Source organism: Sciurus vulgaris, assembly GCF_902686455.1.
Source record: "Sciurus vulgaris genome assembly, chromosome: 11".
In the NCBI taxonomy this organism is placed as follows: Eukaryota; Metazoa; Chordata; class Mammalia; order Rodentia; family Sciuridae; genus Sciurus; species Sciurus vulgaris.
Window position 1 is genome coordinate 21,196,165 of NC_136472.1, and position 21,670 is coordinate 21,217,834.

General features: G+C 35.1%; 2 protein-coding genes across 2 annotated transcripts in view; both read right to left on the minus strand.

Annotated features, from left to right (window-relative positions):
• LOC306639030 (olfactory receptor 8K3-like) overlaps positions 1-7,892 on the minus strand; it is a gene marked incomplete at both ends in the record, with an annotated part of 68,667 nt that extends 60,775 nt beyond the window's left edge. The window contains one exon of the mRNA XM_079102472.1: positions 7,776-7,892. Coding sequence (XP_078958598.1) covers positions 7,776-7,892 — 117 coding nt within the window. The remainder of the gene's footprint in view (positions 1-7,775) is intronic.
• Positions 7,893-12,733: 4,841 nt separating this feature from the next.
• On the minus strand, positions 12,734-17,641 carry LOC306638447 (olfactory receptor 8K3-like; the record flags this gene model as incomplete). The annotated part of the gene is made up of 2 exons (XM_079101719.1): positions 12,734-13,467; positions 17,329-17,641. The coding sequence occupies 2 exons, from the start codon at positions 17,639-17,641 to the stop codon at positions 12,734-12,736; spliced, it is 1,047 nt and encodes a 348-aa protein (XP_078957845.1).
• Positions 17,642-21,670: the final 4,029 nt, after the last annotated feature.

Consider the following 21,670-nt stretch of genomic DNA (forward strand, 5'->3'; position numbering starts at 1 on the left):
TTCCCAGGGACCCGGACCTACCTCCTGGGCCTGGAAGCCTCACCCTTCGCAAACGAATCTCCTTAGGCTGCCTTTCCTCAGAGAAGCTGCCTGCAGTCCTGGAGCCTTCGCTCCGCCCCTTAGTTTGTCTGTGGGGCTCTTCCACCAAGAAGCCGTCTAGGACCCTGCTCTGCACTTTTCGCCTGGCTATGCGGCCCCTCCTCTGAGCAGCCACCTGGAGCCCCTTACAATCGCTCCGAGTCCCAGTGACCCGCCACACGCCTTTTCCTCCGGCAGCCACCTGTTGTTCCGTGCAGTCTCTCTAAGACCAAGTGACCCACCACACACCTCTTTCTCCACCAGGTGGTCACCCAGAGATCTGGTGCGTCACGAGTCCCAAGAACTCACTGTGCACCTTCTTGTCCTGACTGCCTCCTGTAGCCCTGGTGCAGTCACTTCGAGCCCAAGCACCCCGCTGCATTCCTCCTCCTTCTCCAGACAACCCCCGTGTTCAGGAGCGGATGCTCTGGGACCAAACCACTCACCACGCTGTTCCACCGGATAGCCGCCCAGAGCCCTGGCGCAGCTGCTCCAAGTCCAAGCGACATGCGGAGCCCGTATTTCTCCTTCTCCTCTGGGCACCCCCTGTGTTCAGGGGTGGTCGCTTTCAGTCCAAACGGCTCACCAAGCACCTTCTCCTTTGGGCAGCCTCCCAGAGCCCGGGTCGGTTGCGCCGAGTCCAAACGCTGTGGTGAACAGCCACCTCTCCAATGCTCCCAGTTGTCTGTGATCACTGCTCCGGCGGGGGGAGGGGCGTCTCGCCTGCAGCTCTACTTCGCAAAGATCCCTGCTTTTGGGGCTACCGCCCCGTCCGGGACGCCTGCCCCGTCCGGGATGACTGCCCAGTGGGAGACTCTCGCCCGGCTGCTTTGAGTTGGTCCCAAGTCTCTCTATATCTCCTCTTCTTGAGTCCTGAGTCCTGGAGCAACACGAAACGCAGCCACCCTCTAGTCCGCCATCTTGAATCCCCTGTCCTCTTCTTGAGGTTCTGAGATCCTTTCTTTTTTCATTTGTTTTGTTTAAAGACTGTCCTTTACCACTGTTACAGGAAAAGTCTATCGGCAACAAATTCTGTTTTCCTTCATTGAACCACTTGCTAGGCAAGCACTCTGCTACTGAACTACATCTTCAATTCTCTGCCTTTGTTTCACTTTGAGAGAGAGCTCACAAACTTGTCCACTCTGGCCTCAAATCTATGGTCTTCCTGCCCCAGTCTTCGAAGAAGCGGAGGTTATAGATGAACACCAGTCTGCTCAGCCTCTTCTTTCCCAGAAGATATTTTCATTGGACATACAATTCTAGGATGACTTAAAGAATGTTCTGTTCTTTCAGCATTTGAAGAATGTTCTATCGCTTCCTTTTGACACCGAAACTTTTGGGTAAGAAATCCTGTCATTTGAATTACTTCGTCATTTGAATTTAAGTAAGGTCAATTCTCCTCAATGACTTGAAATTTTCATTGTCTTTATTTTTCAGAAGTTTGACTCTGGTGTGTCTTGGCATCTATTTCTTTGCATTTATACTATCTAGAGTTCATTCAGATAGTTGAGTCCTTCATTTCTCTTTGTTTTCTTGAAGGTCCTTGACTTAAGTAGCTGGTTTAAACACTCTAATCTGGGATTTCTCCCATATTGATTACTATGCATTTTGGTTCTAGCACCTTATTTTGAACATTTAGTGATGACATAATTTCCTAAAAACTTTTGATATTCCTCATCATGGAACGTCATCTGGACATTGAAACCTTGGGTATTTATACTAATCTTTGCTATTTTTCCAGAAATTCAAAGACGTATTCCCATTTTCTTTGAGTCTGTAGTTACTTACCACACTTCAACACTAGATGGCAACCTGTGTTCAGGTTTCCCACTGATCAGTGCTTGAACTTTTTTGTCCTGCATAACTGTTGAAGATGATGGAAGCCCGGGTTTTACCAAGTCTGCACTGTTGTGTGGTTCAACATGAACTAAGAGTACTTTTAGGTAGCCCATCCCTGGAAGGCCTTTCCTGTGACCGGAATAGCCACTTATGCCTTGTCCACCGTCACTGTCCTGTGTTTGGACACTAGTATTCTGTTTGGATCTGGGTCCAATCTCCATGGAGGGGCCACCACAGGCTCCTGTGCCAGACCTGTACTCCTCAACAACACAAAGCTATGTCGCACCCGTAACCCACACCACAACAAGGTCAGCAGATCACTGGAAGAGGACAAAATCCTGGCTGCTAAGGGGTGCCTATTGATGAAGATGTGCTCATGGCCTGAAATCAACACATTCAAGCCTCGGTTGATGTTGACATGAACAGAAATGCTGGATCTGTGTCTCTCTTCCTAACACCAGGAATACTCCAGAAGCTCTACTAAGAGACAGGTCTGAAGATAGGGATTCCAGCATTTCATTTCTCCATCCTGGCCTGAGATCTGAGTCAAATTCCTCTGCTCAGTGTCCTGAAATTCTCTCGGTGAAGAGTCTTGCACAATGGTCTACTGCCCGAGGTGGGTATAATGTTGGTAAAGGCAGTCCTTTGGTCAACAAGGCTGACACTAATCTGGGTCATGTCTGAGTCACATAGCCACAATGTTCTTCATAGTCTTAAGAGCACCTGGAGGCCCATATCCCAGCTGGCGGCAATGAAGGCCGAAACTTGAGTGTCCCACTGAGGGACAGTTCACTACTGGTGATGGACCCAATCTACAACAGTGGTCTGAAAATAACTGTGCTGCCATAGGGAAGGGAAGGGGTGGTACAGACAGTCCATTGTCCAGCAAGGATAATGCTAGGCTGGGTCACATGCCCTCACAGGGCTGGGTGTGCCCCACTAACACTCTGAGGTTGGCAATGACACAGGCAAAATTTAACTGTGTTCTACTCAAACACAGTTCTTTACCTGATGCAGGATTTGTAGAGGCTTCATCTGTGGGCTCTGCCCTGGGCGTAAGGCCCCTTGATTTCTGCTTATGCTGGTTCTTTCTGCAGTGGACCTGGCTCTGAACTCTAAGACAAAGGCATGTGCTCAGTTCTATATCAGGCTAACCTGCTGATAGTCTTGCTTCCTGCACTGATGTCCAAGGCTAGTAGAAGCATGGTGGAAGCAGTTTCATTGTAGCCTGGATTATGAGTTTTAGTGGCTGAGTCTCAGGTATCACCTTCAAGTAGGGATCAAAGTCTCTTCCTTGCACGGGGCTTTATCTTGGTATGTTTAAAACTGGGTTTCAAGTCTATGGCTTTGACTCAATTCTCTGTTCCCCTCTCACAGGGGAAGCATTTCTTTTCAAGCTTTACTGCAAAGAGTTGGGTAAGGGGAGTGCAAGGCACTATTCCCTTCCTGGTTTTCTAAATTTATTTTTATTATACTGAACCAGGACTCTATGGTACCTCACCTGGCTTCCTTAGATGTTATGAAGATACTTTGGGCTTGAAAGACTGTTCTATTTAGTATAAATTTGGAAAGAGGACACTGGAGGATTTTTCTCATCTGCCTTCTGTTTCCCCAGCTTTTAAAATACAATTTAATTAACCAATAGAAATCTAATAAACCTAAATGCCCTAGCAATTATTAACCATATAACCACATGATTCCACTATTATATTATACTGGATTTTCAAACTGAAATTGTTAAAAATTGACTTCACCTATTCACATTAGTCCATTTTTTATTTATTTTTATTATTTATTTATTCATTTATTGATACCAGGAATTGAACCCAGGGACCCTAACCACTGACCCATATCCCCCTCCCTTTTTTAATTTTTTAGAGACAGGGTCTTCCTGAGTTCCTTAGGGCCTCACTAAGTTGGAAAGGCTGTCTTCTAACCGCAGTCCTCCTGACTCAGCTAATGGTAATACAGGAATGTCCCACCTCACCCAACTTGATTTATTTTTATAATAAAAATTATATTTTATAAAATTGAAATTTTGTACATCACTTTTCGTCCCTTTTAATCATGGTCCCAAACCTAAAAAGTTTTACTCTTTACCAGAGGCAAATCCTATCACTAATTTGTCAGTCATTTGAAAGTAAACATTAAATTGATGTACTCATTAAAAATGTATAGTATAGATTTACAAATAATTGAAATTAATGTTTAAAAAATTGAAGGTCTTATTCTGAAAAATGTTTTGTTCACTCTGATAAATGCAGTTGAACTAATCCATGTAATTATATATAAATAAAAAAATGTTCCTTGATTTTTCAGGTTGTTCAACCTTATTGATTGCAAATTTTTTTCCCAAAATGGCTAAAAATTTTGTCTTCCCACTAGAACAGTGGGTGTGTTTCTTTTACTCCACCTTTCCACCATGACCTGAGAGTCCTATAATTTAACACTTTTTCCATTTTACAAGATTGTGTTTTATATGTTTTTGCTTTTTCAAATTATTTTGGAAGTATAAGCATAGATCATAATATTTTTAACTTTATGATTCTTTTGTCAACTTTTCTATGGACTTTTGACCTATTAATTATTAATTCTACATTTGCAGAATTGTATCTATTTTCTCCAACTGTGGCATGTTTACTTTTTTATATTTGTGGTTATTTCCATTGTATAAATATTAGAAACTTTAATAAATAAGTGTTTTGATCAATCTTTTTGATTTTTGGTTTGTTTAAGGACATTTTCTGTGCTGAATCATACACAATTAGACACACACATGCACACACAGAGAATACATACAGATAATCAGTATCAGTGACCATATTTAACTTTTGACATTTAAAGAAGAAACCATGTGAATAATAGTGAAGAGAGCCTTCCAATCAAAAGCAGAGAAATTGCACTAAGAATATATGATGAAAAGAAGTACTCTAAAAATATGTTTTTAAAAGATTAGATAAACATAAAAATATCAATTTAGGAAAATAATGATTGAATTCTCTTTTCTGAGATTTTCCTATCAAAATTAAAGAATAAAAGGCACCCTTCAAGAAAGAGTTATACAATATAAAAACATTTTAAATACAAAAGGAGAAGGAAAAAAAGATAATATTACCAGTCTTAGAAACTGCCATTTTGAAGCCAATCTCAAAAAGCCAAAGGACGAATGATATCACTAATAAGTGGAGGATGACACATAATGGGGGGGAGGGAAGGGTTAGTGTTAGGGTTAGAGTTAGTGTTAGGGAGGGGGGCAAGTATGGAGGAAGGAAGGACTGTATAGAGGGTAAAGAGGGGTGGGAGGGGTGGAAAAAAAAAAAAAAGAAACTGCCATTTTGCTTGGAGAAAGTTATTATAACAATGCATATGAGAATTAAAACTTTTTTATGTGTATCAAGGTGTCTGTTTTAGTTTCTTCATATGGTAAATGACATTAAATTTTAAATATTGAAGGAAGCATAAATTCCTTAATCCTGACCTGGTGTATTATTGTTAGTATATTGCTGGACTTATCAAATAACATTCTCTTTAGAATTTTCACATATATTATTTAAAGATGTGTCTAATCTAAAATACACTGTTAACATTCACTTTATCCCTGCTTACTATACAATCTCAAGAACATTCAATTTTGAGTATATATATACAAATATATACAAAACTTACAAATAGGTATAAAATTAGGAATAAAATTTTTGCCTCGATAAGAAATAAGTGCATGAACTGTTTAGCAAGTTTTATCTTTATATGACAATATGCATATACCTTTATTATTTTAGTAAATTATTTTATTTGAGTGACTTTACTGATAATTTGAATGCATTGTGATGTACTAAGAAAACACATCTGTGATTTCATAATGATAATGAAATGCAATAAGTTCTAAACAATAAAACAATGAAGGTAACATGGAGAATTTTAAAGAAGCTGATGGATGATATACAAAAACATTACAAGTACTTATGATGTAAAATGACATACTATACTCCAAATAGAAATATAGCATAGCAGAAATCAGGAGCTAATCTTTAGTTACACCAACTCAGAACATTGAAAATACAGGGACTACAAACATATTTCATCTTAGAATAGGTATATGGTGCTAAAATAATACTAAGAAATAGATTGAGACCTTTTAAAAGATTATTCCTTGCATTTAGTGAGATAAGGAAGAGTGCCTATCCATGAAACCAAAGCAGGAAGAAAGAAATTCAGATCAGACAATAAGGATAATAAATTAATGAATAAACCGTGGGTGTGTCTTTGGTTGAATCTGAGACATCAGTCTTAACTGGTGCATTTACTTGCATATATGTACATACTAAGACAAAATGAGATGCTGCACTGAAGCTCTGAGCCACTGCAGAGCTGATGATGTTTAGATAATAGCCTCTTTTGAGCACTTATAAGGTCAGGGTACTGATAAAATAAAAGAAGGAGCCTAAGATCCCCACATGGAAAAGCAACAGGTTAGCATATTCATATGACTATTTTCTTCAAGTGATCAGATTACACTAAGCCTTCTGTTACCACACTCAAGATTGAGTTTAACACAAGCCACAAAAACATAAAGATCAAAGTGGAATGAGGGTGTTCATGTAAAAACATAAATACACGCAAAAACAAAAACATGGACAGTGGAAAGTTTATTGTAATACTTGAGAAATATCACAAAAAAATTGTAAATTCTCTTTCACACACAGTACTCATTCTCTAATAGAACGTGAGACTCTACTACCTACACTAATAGGATGAGCATCCGAAATCCATTATAATTTACCATAAATGTAATCATTTATTATCTTTACGATTCATATCTCATGCTTCAGAAGGGAAATTCTTTTGCCATTCATTTTATTTACATGTGTATTTAAAGCATTTAAAATTTTGACCAGTACAAAAAAGTTAATATCTACTTATATATGTTAAATCAATTTATTTTATTTTATTTTTTTGCTTGTTATACATCCTGGAAGAAAAGAGACCACGTTGGTGTCAAAATCTGATTTAAATGACTCATATTTTATATACCTTTAAGTAAAGATATTGTGTACTTTTTTCCATGTGCTTAGTAGGGCATACTTTACATCTTTGTTCCTCAAGCTGTAGATCAAGGGATTCAACATGGGAATGACCAGGGTGTAAAATATGGAAGCCACTTTATCAGTGTCCAAGGAATGACTGGACTTGGGCTGTACATACATATATAACAAAGTCCCATAGAACACAGTGACCGCTGTCAGGTGGGATCCACAGGTGGAGAAAGCCTTGTGCCTGCCCTCAGCTGACTTCATCCTGAGAATGGCTATGAGGATGAGCAGGTAGGACACAAGGACGATCAGAAGAGAAGAAAGCAAATTGAAAGCTGCTAAGATCAGAATTATCACTTCAATCTCATGTGTGTTTGAGCAGAGCAAAGATACCAACGGGAGACTGTCACAGTAGAAATGACTGATGACATTGTAGCCACAGAAGCGCAAAGAAAAAATCTTTATGGTGATTAGAAGTGACACAAATGTACCATAGAGATAAGAGATTGCTACCAAGAACTGACACACCCTCTGTGACATGATGACCGTGTAGAGGAGAGGGTTACAGATGGCCACATAGCGGTCGTAGGCCATCACTGACAACATATAAAGTTCAGAAGTAATGAACACACAAAAGAAAGCTAGCTGAGTAGCACACAAATAATAGGAGATTGCATTTTGATCCACCACAAAATTGACCAACATTTTGGGACCCACAGCTGTAGAACAACCAAGATCACTGAGAGCCAGGTGTCTCAGGAAAAAGTACATGGGTGTTTGCAGGCTGTGGTCCACCTTGGTGAGGACGACCATGCCCAAGTTTCCCACCAGTGTGCTCATGTAGATGATGAGGAAGAGCCCAAACAGTGGAGCCTGCAGCTCAGGACGTGAGGTGATGCCCTTCAGAATGAACTCATGCACCACTGTGAGGTTGTGATTTTTCATCTAGCGTTTTCTTTAGAAAGTCTTATCCGGAAAGACACAATAGCCGAATTAATAGTTTTCAAATATTTTCATCATGGGAACATTTATTATTCAAAATGTAAATAATATGTATATAAAGTTTCAAATTTATAATATTCAAAAATAAACACAATATGCATTGTCACAATGAAAAATATATAGAAATAGAGAGAAAGTGACAGGACAGTTTTTCTCAACTGAGATGATTTCACTTACCAAGGCACATTTTTAACGTCTGTAGGTACTTTGAATGGCACAACTGGGAAGTGTACTGCTACTGGCATCTCATGGTTCCAGGGCTGGTAAGCTGCTAAACATCCTACTAAATCTAATATCCATTCAAATGTAGTATCAATAGCAATAAAAGTGTTCCAAGGTTGATAAACTCTGATAAAAGTAATAAGAAGACATAAGGTTAGTGATAAAGATACAGACATATAAGACAAGTTAATCATTACTTATACTTTGGGTGTTGTATAAGTAATTATTGTACTATTAAATTTATTTTTTACATAATTACAATAACATGTTGATATTTAATAATTACATTTTATAAAATGTCTGGGTGTATCAATTACATAATAAATATTTCTATTTATTAATTTCCAAAATGAATGTAACTCAATAGTTCAATTGATTGTCCTGTAATATCTATATTCTTATAGATATTCTTATAGATGTAGATACAGATAGAGCTGACATTCTGAACACTGTAGGTAGGTATATGATTGGAAAACTACAACAGATCACATTAGAAATTGTCTGTAGAATCAGAAGAAATGCCTCTTAATGTGTTTCTATGTGATATACTCATTTAGTGGATGTTGAGATTACTTTAGGCAAATAATTAAAAAAAAAAAAAACTATTATCATATACAGAACCAAAATGTTCTTCAAGTTTTATTGAGATGAATTATGAGTTAGTGATTCCATGTCTCCATTCTTCCTGAAAATATTTCTCTAATATCATTTATAAAGAAAGTGAAATCATTATACTCAGATAGGCATAATGGTGTTTATATAAGTACAATTCACAGTAGCCAAGTTATGGAACCATCTAAATGCCCATCAACAGATGAACGCTTACAGAAACATGGTTTATGTGCACAATGGAATTCTGCTTAGTTACAAAAAGAAATTATGTAACTTGCTGGTAAACAGAGAGAACTGGAGAATATCATGTTAAGGGAAATAAAGCAGACTCAGAACATCAAAGGTCAAATGTTTTTTTCTCATCTACAGAAGATAGAAATCAGAAAATTAAACAGGTTGAGGGGGAAATTCCTTGAAAAAAGGAGGGAGATCAGTGGAGCAGAGGAAGGGGACTGAGGGGGAGAGAGGAGGATGGGAAAAGATAGGAAATGTGGATTGAAATTCTATACATGTACATGAATACACCACAGTGAATTAAACTTTATGCATATCTAAAGCACCATTTAAAAAACAGTGGAAGATCAGCAGAGTAGAAGAGGGGAATGGAGGAGGGACAAGAGGAGGGAAAGAGAAAATACTGGGGAATAAAATGAAACACATTGTATTCCTCACAGTATGATTATATCAAAATGAACCCCACTATTATGTATAACGATAATGCACCAATAAAATATAACATGTATAATAAGAAAGATCATGTATAGATATAGATTTTTACTTCTTTATATATATATATATATATATATACTTACACATATGTATATATATGTACACTGACAACATCCTAAACTGAGAGAGGTTTCTTTTACATATGCAGACAAGCACTTTTGTGGATTTCATCTCTTTGTCAGGATGAATAGGTGAGGAACAGGTCAAGTAGGATGGATACATGCTATTTATACCAATCCCCATTCACTCCTCTTCCTCAAATATACTCAAGGACTGCAACTGTACACACTGTGTGCTGTGGTTTAGATTTCCAGCCTTCTGTCTTTCATAAATACTTCAACAACATTTTAGTATAAGTCACCTTCACATAAATGTACTTAAAATATTAATTTTCCTCATGGCGCATTGCCATTATGATTGAGATAGGTTTATTTCTCTGTAACAAAACTGATGTATGTTACATGGTAGAAACTGAGGGAGCATAAAGAAAATTGAATGAATTGGGAGATAAAGAGGTTAGTAGCATTCATTTTAAATAATGAAGATTCATTAAATTTTGGGGGGACAAATTGATAAATGAAATAAATTGAAACATTTTTAAAATGAATGTAAAGTTCTACATTGTATAAAACAACTACATGACACAGTACCATAGAGGCAAGATAAACTACAGTGAAGTTGATATACACAGATTCCTACTTGTGATTTGAAATCTTTTTGTGGACTAAGATCATAAGACATCTTCCAAATATGATACAACCATTAGTGCAGAAAATATGCACATAAGTAAGTAAAATCTATCAGAGTATGTCTAATAGGGTGAGAATTGAAAAGTATAGCATAGAAGTAGGTGCATGGCATTTAAGGGAATTATCTCTGGTGCAAAATGATCAGAGATATTTTATACATTAAAAAATTTAGAAATGACATTTTATAGTGAAAAATTTGTTGAATGCAGTGTAAGTGAGCAACTGAGCTATGAGAAAACAAGATCATAAAATTTTAGAGCATTAAATATATAGCAGATTACATGTAATTGATATTTAATCAATTTAAAATTCTGCTTGCATGGTTGTGGCTAACTGATAATCAGCCGTGCCCAAAGCTCACACCTTTCTGTAATTATAATTATGTTAAAGAATATCAGAGTACAACATTCAAGAAATTCCCTAAATACAATAAGAAACAATGTAAAGTCTATTTTTTTTTGTTACAGTTTGATTTAATTTCTAATCAAGAAAAACTACAAATAAAGTGCACATAGTAACAAATTTTTCATAAGGTAAAAAGTTATATTTTTCCTTTAACTAACTTCAATGAAGAGAATCAAATTTCTACTTCATAGTTGAAAATCTATTAAATACTGGTATTTTATTTTTTTGTGTGTCTCCCTGAGAAATACTTTCCAGATTCCACTGCAAAAGGGACATTTACCATCACTGTAAAACTGGAAACTGAAAGTTTTCCTAATCTTCACCTTTCACATATCAGTGTGAAGTGGAACCACCTCTTCTTCATCAAGGGAAGAGGAATGATCACATATGTATATAATATATATAATATACATATATATTCATAATCCATAAAATTTAAATTATTTTAAAAGGATTACAAAAAGAGCCTAGTCACTAAATAACCAAATGTTTGGAAGATTATCACAATGAAAGACTAAGTCATTACAGTTTCAAATTCTATCATTAAAGAAACTGGCATCCCTTAATACTTCACCTCCTCCCACTTTTGGCTGAACTCATATATAAAATTATACATGTATGTGAAATTAAATATTTTCTAAAACACACACATGCAAAGTGTGTGTTTCAAAGATGTTTACCTTCTCTACTCATTTGAAAATATTTAAAAATTAGCTTGCATGCAGAGATTAGGAGAGTGCTTATGACTTATAGCTTAGTGCTTACAGCTGCTCAGCTTTTAGGGAGCTGTAGAAAGCACAGAACTGACTGAATAAGCTCTGTTCTCTTACATTCAATGGCAAAGTCAGAGCAAATGGGATTATTTCTATAGGTACAGGTAGCATATAGCACCATGTGAGACCTTCTGTGTTTGTTACCTGCAATGAATGCTTTCTCTTGATTCTTCCATGTGATTCTTAACATTGCATTTATGAGGAACATTTATGAATATATTTTCACATTCAAGACTGTCCCTGAGGAGATGCCAAGCACCTAGCAGATTATCCTCAAAGCATTTGAGACCTGAATGAAATTCGTGGAAGTTATCTGCTAATTGTCAGGGACAATTTATATTCAACTGTGGCTTTATTTATTTATTAACAGAGTATAAGAGCAAATAAACAGCTTCAAGGTTTTGTCAAAATGTGCTAGTGTGAGAATCTCAGAGATCTGCTAGTAATCTCAAATTCATAACAATGTAATTAAAACTAGCCAGGGTGTGGTACCCATCTATCCATTCAACAATAAATGAACATGTAAAATATGATACATAGATGCACTAGACTATTAATAAGACACTGAAGACACTTTAAATCAATATAACATAGTTACACCTGAAGATAAGATACTACATCAAACAAACCAGGTACAAAAGGAGAGATACTGCATTAAGGATCTTAATAAAGTATCCAAAATACTCAAGTAGAATCAGAAAGTAGCATAATAATCACAAGGAATAAAAATTGGGAAAAACGAGGAGTTCACAATCAATAGAAAATCTCAATTGTCAAACCAAATATGCCCTGGAGATCTCTTGAAAAAATTGTGCATATATTTAAAAGTGACATATTATACATTTGAAATATTTTAGGAAAATAGATATTATGTTAAACATTTTGAAATAAATTAAAATAAATGTTGATTTTGATACCACTTACTGAAGTATTTAAGCTTAAAATGAAGAGTTTTGTTACACACACACACAAAAGAAACTAACACACACATGTGGACACTGAAAAGATTATTATAATACACCGGACAATAACAACAATAAAAAATCTCAAATAATTTTCCATATATATATATATATATATATATATATATATAACTTTTCATTCCCATACTGCATACCATTCTACCTGCAATTTGAATCTGAAGACTTTAAACATACATTAATTTACTATAGCATTTACTGATATATTGTTTACATTATAATTGATTTCTTGACATCAAGTACAGCAACATATTTTGTCTTTTTGTTCACTTACATATTTATAATATTGAGATATTTGACTAGTGCTAAGAAGATCATTCTTTAAATAAATGTTGAGCACCTTTCTGCATTCTATACATTCTGGAGGAAAACAATGCAGGTTTTCTGTGGCTCAAATTGTATGCAAGTTTTAAGGAAAAACATTCCATCTCTTTTTTCCATGTCCTCTCTAGAGCATGCTTTACATCTTTGTTCCTCAAACTGTAGATCAAGGGATTCAACATGGGGATGACAAGGGTATAAAATATGGAAGCCACTTTATCAGTGTCCAAGGAGTGACTGGACTTGGGCTGCTCATACATAAATATCAAAGTCCCATAGAACACAGTGACCACTGTCAGGTGGGATCCACAGGTGGAGAAAGCCTTGTGCCTGCCCTCAGCTGACTTCATCCTGAGAATGGCTATGAGGATGAGCAGGTAGGACACCAGGATAATCAGAAGAGAGGAAAGCAGATCAAAAGCTGCCAAGATCAGAATTATTACTTCAATCTCATGTGTGTTTGAGCAGAGCAAAGATACCAATGGGAGACTGTCACAGTAGAAATGACTGATGACATTGTAGCCACAGAAGGGCAAAGAAAAAATCTTTATAGTGATTAGAAGAGACAAAAACGTACTGTAGAGATAGGGCATTGCCACCAACAACCAACACACCCTCTGAGACATGATGACAGTGTAGAGGAGAGGGTTGCAGATGGCCATGTAGCGGTCATAGGCCATTGCAGAGAGAATAAAAAGTTCACAAGAAATAAACAAAAGAAACAAAGCTAGTTGTGTAGCACAAAAATAATAGGAGATTGTATTTTGATGCACCACAAAATTGACCAACATTTTGGGACCCACAGCTGTAGAATAACCAAGATCACTGAGAGCCAGGTGTCTCAGGAAAAAGTACATGGGTGTTTGCAGGCTGTGGTCCACGATGGTGAGGATGACCATGCCCAAGTTTCCTGCCAGTGTGCTCATGTAGATGATGAGGAAGAGCCCAAACAGTGGAGCCTGCAGCTCAGGACGTGAGGTGATCCCCTTCAGAATGAACTCACGTACCACCGAGTCGTTGTGTTTTTCCATTCACTTGTACTCAAAATCTATTCTGGAAAGTCTTAGTAGCAAAGTCAATAGGTCCACTGCATGGGGAACATATATTATGCAAGGCTTATATAAACAAGATACATTCAAACTTTCAAATTTAGAATGTTTAAAATTAAATACTTTTCACAAATAAAAATATTAAAATGAGAGATAAACCTAGTACAGTTGCTCTTATCTTGGGTGATTTGATTTACCAAAGAGTATTTTTCCAGTTTAGAGATACTTTCATTGTCCCAGTTGAGAGGTGGATTGCTATTGTCATCTAATTTGTAGAAGTCAGATAAGCTGCTAACCAACATTCAGTCCATTTCAATAAGCACATCATAAAATTGTTCCAAGGTTGAGAAATCCAACAAATAAAGAAGCACACAATGATACAAATGCAGGTACATGGATATATAAATTTTCTTTTTATTAGATGAATGGTTGTCCTACTTTTATATTTTTCCAAAAGTATTGTGGTTGTTATTTATTTAACTATAATGACATGTTAACCTTCATTTATTAACTTAATAATTTTATATATATATATATATGCCAGTCACATAAAATTTTTTTAACAATAAATTTCAAGAATGCAAACATTTTCCTACTGTAGGATACAATCGTATAAATACCATATTTGCACAGGTGGTAGTGATGAAACTGTAGATACATGATTTATAAACTTGGTAGATGTATGAGTGGAGAGCTGTGACAAATCACTTTGGAAATTGTCTTTGTATGAAAACACAATCAGAATAAATATGTACATATGCAAATATGGATTATGTTCCACACTATCATAGTATATATAGTTTACTTTGTGCAAATAATTTAACGGAAACTCTATTCTCATATACAAAACCAAAATGTCCTTATGTTGGAAAGAATGAATGATGATTTACTGATTCAATTTGCCCAAGCTATCTGTAAATGGCTCTCGAAGACCATGTATATATGGTTTTTGGTTTTATTTTTATTTTTTCAGGTGGTTACAAGTACCTGAAGGAGGAACATTTTCATGTACATGTGAACTAACATTCTTCAGTACACGGACCTCACTTGATCAGGGCTAAAATGGTGAATGCCTGAGGAAGAGGTGGAGAAAGATGAAGACATGCAAGACATCCAGTTCTGTGTCCTGTCTTCCCTCAAGGTCACACTTGACGCAATGGGACAAATGGAGCTTCAGGTTTGGATTACTCATCTTCTAAGTGTTGTAAGTACTTCAGTAATATTTTAGTGTAAGTTTCTTTGACTTAAGTTCATTTAAAATGTTAGCCTTTCCCTGCAACATTGTCATTATAATTGAAATACCTTTATTTACAGGGAACAAATCTGATATATGTTATATGCAGTAGTCTAGAGAAATATGAAGGAATCAGAGCAAATTAGGAAAAAGAGCATTCAATGCCATTGGTTTTATACAACAAAGCCTCAAAAGTTCATATATTATATGGAGGAAATAGAGGTTGAAATATTTTTTCAATAAATTTTATAAAACTCTGCATCATACAAAACTTTTATGATGCTGGACAATATCATAGAGAAGAATAAAATCAACAATGATGGCATAGTTCTGCATTCCTGGATATGATCTGAAATCATCTTGTGCATTATGTCCATGAGAAATTCCTCCTGCTGTTAATTATTTATTCCATAATTCAGAAAAACACATGTAGAACAAAGAAACATATCCAAATATCTCTAATAACCAAGGAACTGAATAGTATAGCATAAAAACAGGGGCAGAGCATGAAGTTTAGATAATAATTATGGGTATAAAATAGTGTGAGCAGCAAAGATTTCTAAATAAGGAGAAGAATAAATGAAAATGGTACTGTTTAAAGTTTAAGTTGCAGTGACAAGAGAATGTAAGTGAATTATAAGGAAACAATATTCTGCAATTTATAACATTAATTATAAAACTGATTACACATATTGTACCTTTAAGAAACATAAAATATTGTTGAATTTGCTGTTGTTACCTCAGTCCTACTCTGCTCCAAGATGTACCTTCTAACAGTAGATGAACCTAAAGTGTATCAAACTACATCATTTGTGTGATACATTCATTATTCAATAAATCCAACAAGAAACAATGGAAAGCTTTCTTTAAAATATTTTAGTTTGACTTAGTTTGTAATCAAGAAAATTAAAAACTAAAGTGGTAAGTATCAAATTTTCCATCAGGTAAAAATTATTGTTTTGAGGGGGCTACCAGAGATTGAACCCAGGGGCACTTAACCACTGACCCACATCCCCAGTCCTTTTTTAATTTTTTAGAGACATTGTCTCCCTGAGTTCCTTAGGGCCTCACTAAGTTGGGAAGTCTTTCTGCATACCCTCAGTCCTCCTGCCTCAGCCTCCTGAGCTAATGGAATTACAGGCATGTGCCACTGCACTCAGCTTGATTCACTTTTATAATAAAACATATTTTATAAAATTGAAGCTTTGTACACTTTTATGTCCCTATTAATTATGATCCCTTAATTGTGATTCTTCTTTGCCAGAGGCAAATCCTATTTCTAATTTGTCATTCATTTGAAAGTGGACATGAAATTGATGTACTCATTAAAAATATATAGTATAGATCTGCAAATCATTGAAATTAACGTTTAAGAACTTGATGGTCCTATTCTGAAAAATGTTTTGTTCACTCTGATAAATAAGGTTGGACTAATCCATGTAATTCTCTGTAGATAAAAAAAAATGTCCCTTGATTTTTCAGGATGTTCTACCTTATTAGTTGCAAATTGTTTTCCCAAAATGGCTAAAAAATTTGTACTCCCACTAGAACAGTGGGGGTGTTTCTTTTACTCCACATTTCCACCATGACCTGATAGCCCTATAACTTAACACTTTTTTCATTTTACAAGATTGTGTTTCATATATATTTGTATTTACTTTTTCAGATTATTATTGAAGTATAATAGATCATAATATTTCTAATTTTATGATTTTTCTCTATATATCCATTGTCCACTTTTCTACAGTTTTTTTTTTACCTATTACTTGTATATTTGCACAATTGTATCTATTTTTTCCAACTGTGGCATGTTTAATTTTTTATATTCATGGTCATTTCCATTCTATAAATATTAGAAAGCTTAATAAATAAGTATATCAATCTTTTTGATTTTTGGTTTTGTTTAAGGATCTTTTCTGTGCTGAATCATACACAATTAGACACACACATACACACACAGTCCATTTGTATGAAGAGAATATATACATATAATCTGTGTCAGTAACCAATTTAACTTTTTGACCTTTAAAGAAGGAACCATGTGAATAATAGTGTAGAGAGTCTTCCGGTCAAAAGCAGAGGAATTGCAATAAGAATATATGATGAAAAGAGGTACTCTTGAAGATGTGTTTTTAAAAGACTATTTAAACTTATAAATATCAATTTAGGAAAATAATCTTTGAATTTTGTTTTCTGAGAAGATTTTTCTACCAAAATTAAAGAATACAAGGTACCCCTCAAGGAAGAATGAGCCATGCAATATAATAAAATTTTAAATAAAAAAGGAGAGAAGGAATGAACACACAAAAGAAAGCTAGCTGAGTAGCACACAAATAATAGGAGATTGCATTTTGATCCACCACAAAATTGACCAACATTTTGGGGCCCATGGCTGTAGAATAGCCAAGGTCACTGAGAGCCAGGCGTCTCAGGAAAAAGTACATGGGTGTTTGCAGGCTGTGGTCCACCATGGTGAGGATGACCATGCCCAAGTTTCCCACCAGTGTGCTCATGTAGATGATGAGGAAGAGCCCAAAGAGTGGAGCCTGCAGCTCAGGGCGCGACATCATGCCCTTCAGAATGAACTCATGAACAGCTGTGAGGTTGTGTTTCTTCATCTAGGGTTTTAGGAAAGTCCTTTCTAGAAAGACACAATACCTGAATCAATAGATTTCAAATATTTTCATCATGGGAACATTTATTATTTAAAATATAAATAATATGTATGTAAACATTCAAATTTATAATATTAAAAAACAACAATATGCATTATTGCAAGGAAAAATATATAGAAATAGAGAGAGGTAGTGACAGGACAGTTTTTCTCAACTGGTGTGTTTTCACTTACCAAAGAACATTTTTCAACATTTTCTAAGTACTTTGATTGGCACAATTGGGTAGTGTACTGCTACTCGCACCTAAGAGTTCCAGCATTGGTAAGCTGCTAAACTTCCTTACAGCTAATATCCATTCAAATGTATTAGCCATATCAATAAACATGTTCCAAGGTTGATAAACACTGATAAAAGTAATAAGAAGATATAAGGATAGTGATGATGATATGGGTGTATAAATAAAAACTAAGAAGAGTTAAACATTACTTCAACTTTTGGTGTTTGATAACTAATTATTTTTATAACTATTATGTTTATTTGTCACTTAGATAATCACAATAACATGTTGATATCTACTAGCTATATTTAATAAAATGACATTGTGACATATGAATTGCATCATAAATATTTCCATTTATTAATTTCCAAAATCAATATAACTCAATGGTTCAATTAATAGTCCTATAAAAATCTTTCTACTTATAGGTGATAGAGCTGAAATTCTGAACACTGTAGGTAGGTATATGAATGGAAAACTACAACAGATCACATTATAAATTGTAGAATCAAAAGAAATGCCTCTTAATGTGTATCTTTGTGACATACTCATTTAGAGGATGTTAAGATTACTTTAGGCAAATAATTCTAAAAAACTATTATCATATACAGAACCAAAATGTTCTTCAAGTTTTATTGAGATGAATTATGATTTAGTGATTCCATGTCTCCATGCTTTCTAAAAATAGTTCTCTAATATCATGTACAAAGAAACTGTAAGCATCATACTCTAGTGAGGCAGGCATAACAGTTTGTATTAGTGCAATTCACAGTAGCCAAGTTATGGAACCATCCAAATGCCCATCAACAGATGATGCTTACAGAAACATGGTTTATGTGCACAGTGGTGTTCTGTTTAGTTACAAAAAGAATGAAATTGTATAACTTGCTGATAAACAGAGAGAATTGGAGAATATCATGTTAAGGGAAATAAGTCAGACTCAGAACATCAAAGGTCAAATGTTTTTTCTCTTCTACAGAAGTTAGAGATCAGGAAACATAAAAGGTTGGGGAGGGAATCCATTGATAAAGGGAGATCAGTGGAGCAGAGGAAGGGGATCGAGGGAGAGGGAGGAAGGATGGGAAAAGAGGAAATGTGGGTTGAAATTGACCAAGTTATTCTATTCACATACATGCGTACACCACAGTGAATTAAACTTTATGCATATCTAAAGCTCCAATTTAAAAATTATGAGGAAGAGCAGTAGAGTAGAAGAGGGGCATGGGAGAGGAAAAAGAGGAGGGAAAGAGAAAACACTGAGGAATAAAAGGAAGCACATTATTATCCTTGCAGTATGACTATATCAAAGTTAATCCCACACCGTTATGTATAACTATAATGCACTATAAAAATATAAAATGAAAAGAGAAGAAGAACATGTACACATGTAATTTTGTTTTTATTTCTTTATATATATATATATATATATATATACAAACATATATATTTGTGTGTGTGTGTGTGTGTGTGTGTGTGTGTGTGTACTGACAACAACCTACCTGAAAGAGGTTTGTGTTACACATGCAGATGAGCACATTTGTGGACTTCATCTCTTTGTCAGGGCTAAAGGGATGAATAGGTGAGGAACAGGTCAAGTAGAATGGATACAACCACCATTCACTCCTCCTCCTCACATATACTCAAGGACTGAAACTGCACACTGTGCTGTGGTTTGGATTTCCAGCCTTCTATCTTTCATAAGTAATTCAATGACATTTTACTATAAGTTACCTTGATATAAATGAACTTAGAATATTAAATTTCCTCATGGTGCATTGCCATTATAATTGGGATAGTCTTATTTCTATGTAACAAAGCTAATGTATGCTATGTGGGAGAAATTGGGGGAGTATAAAAGGAAATATGAGTGAACTGGGAAAAAAATGGTTAGTGGCATTGGCTTTACAGAATGAAGATTCATTAAATTTTGGGGGATAAATTGATAGGATAAATAAACTGAAACATTTAAAAATAAATGTAAAGTTCTACATTGTATAAAACAACTACCTGACACAATGCCATAGAGACAAGATAAAATACAGTGAAGCTGATAGATACAGATTCCTACTTGTGATTTGAAATCTTTTTATGTACTATGATCATTAGACGTCTTCCTAATATGATATAACCAGTAATGCAGAAAAAATGTGCATAGTAAAGGAAATGTATCAGAATATGTCTAATAGCCTGAGGATTGAAAAGTATAGCATAGAAGTACGTACATGGCATTTAAGGGAATTATCCCTGGTGCAAAAAGATCATAGTTGTTTTACACATTAAAAATTTAGAAATGACAATTTATAGCGAAAATGTAATGAGTACAGTGTGTAAGCGAGCAACTGAGCTATGAAGAAACAGGATTATGAAATTTTAGAACATTAAATATAAAGCTGATTACATGTAATTGGCATTTAATCAATTGAAAATTCTGTTTGCATGTTTGTGGCTAACTGATAATCAACCTTGCCCCAGCTCACACCTTTCCTTAATCAGAAATATGTTAAATAATATTAGAGTACAACATTCAAGAAATCTCCTAAGTACAATAAGAAACAATGTAAAGCTTATTTATTGTTATGTTATGTTATTTATTGTTATGGTTTGCTTTAATTTCTAAACATGCACACTTGCAAATAAAGTGCACATGGTTAGTAACAAATTTTTCATAAGTTTAGAAAATTATTTTTTTCCATTACCTAGCTTCAATGGAGGAATGAAACGTGTGTTTAATAGTCGACAATCTATTAAATATCACTATTTTATTTTTTTCTGCATTTCTCTGAGAAATTTTTTTTCAGATTCCACTGCAAAAGGAACATTTACCATCACTATAAAACTGGGAACTTAAAAGTTCTCCTAATCTTCACCTTTCACATATCAGTGCAAGTGGAAACACCACTTCTTCATCAAGAGAAGAGGAATGAGTCCATAAAATTTAAAATATTTTAAAAGGATTACAAAAGAGCCTAGTCACTAAAAAACCAAATGTTTGGAAGATTATCACAATGAAAGACTGAGTCATTACAGTTTCAAATTCTACCATTAAAAAACCTGGCATCCCTTAATACTTCACCTCCTCCCACTTTTGGCTGAACTCATATAAAATTATTTATGTATGTGAAATTAAATAATTTTTAAAACACACACATACAAAATACATGTTGCAAAGATTTTTACCTTCTCTACCCATTTGAAAATATTTAAGAATTAGTATGCAGAGAATAGGAGAGTGCTTATAGCTTATAGCTTAGTGCTTATAGCTGCTCAGCTTTTAGGGAGCTGTAGAAAGCACAGAACTGACTGAATAAGCTCTGTTCTCTTACATTAAATGGCAAAGTCAGAGCAAATGGAATTATTTCTGTAGGTACAGGTAGCATATGGCACCATGTGAAATCTTCTGTGTTTGTTACCTGCAGTGAATACACTCTCTTGATTCTCCCATGTGATTCTTCACATTGCATTTGTGAGGAAAATTTATGGAATGTTTTTTCACATTTGAGACACTCCCTGAGGAGATGCAAAGCACCAAGCATATTTTCCTCAAAGCATTTGAGACCTGAATGAAATTCACGGAAGTTATCTGCTAATCGTCAGGGACAATTATAGTGTAAGAGCAAATAAATTCAAGGTTTTGTCATGAGAATAAATTCAAGGTTTTGGTATGAGAATCTCAAAGATCTACTAGTAATCTCAAGTTCTTTACCAAGTAATTAAAACTAACCAGAGTGTTGAACCAACCTAAGTATCCATTCAAT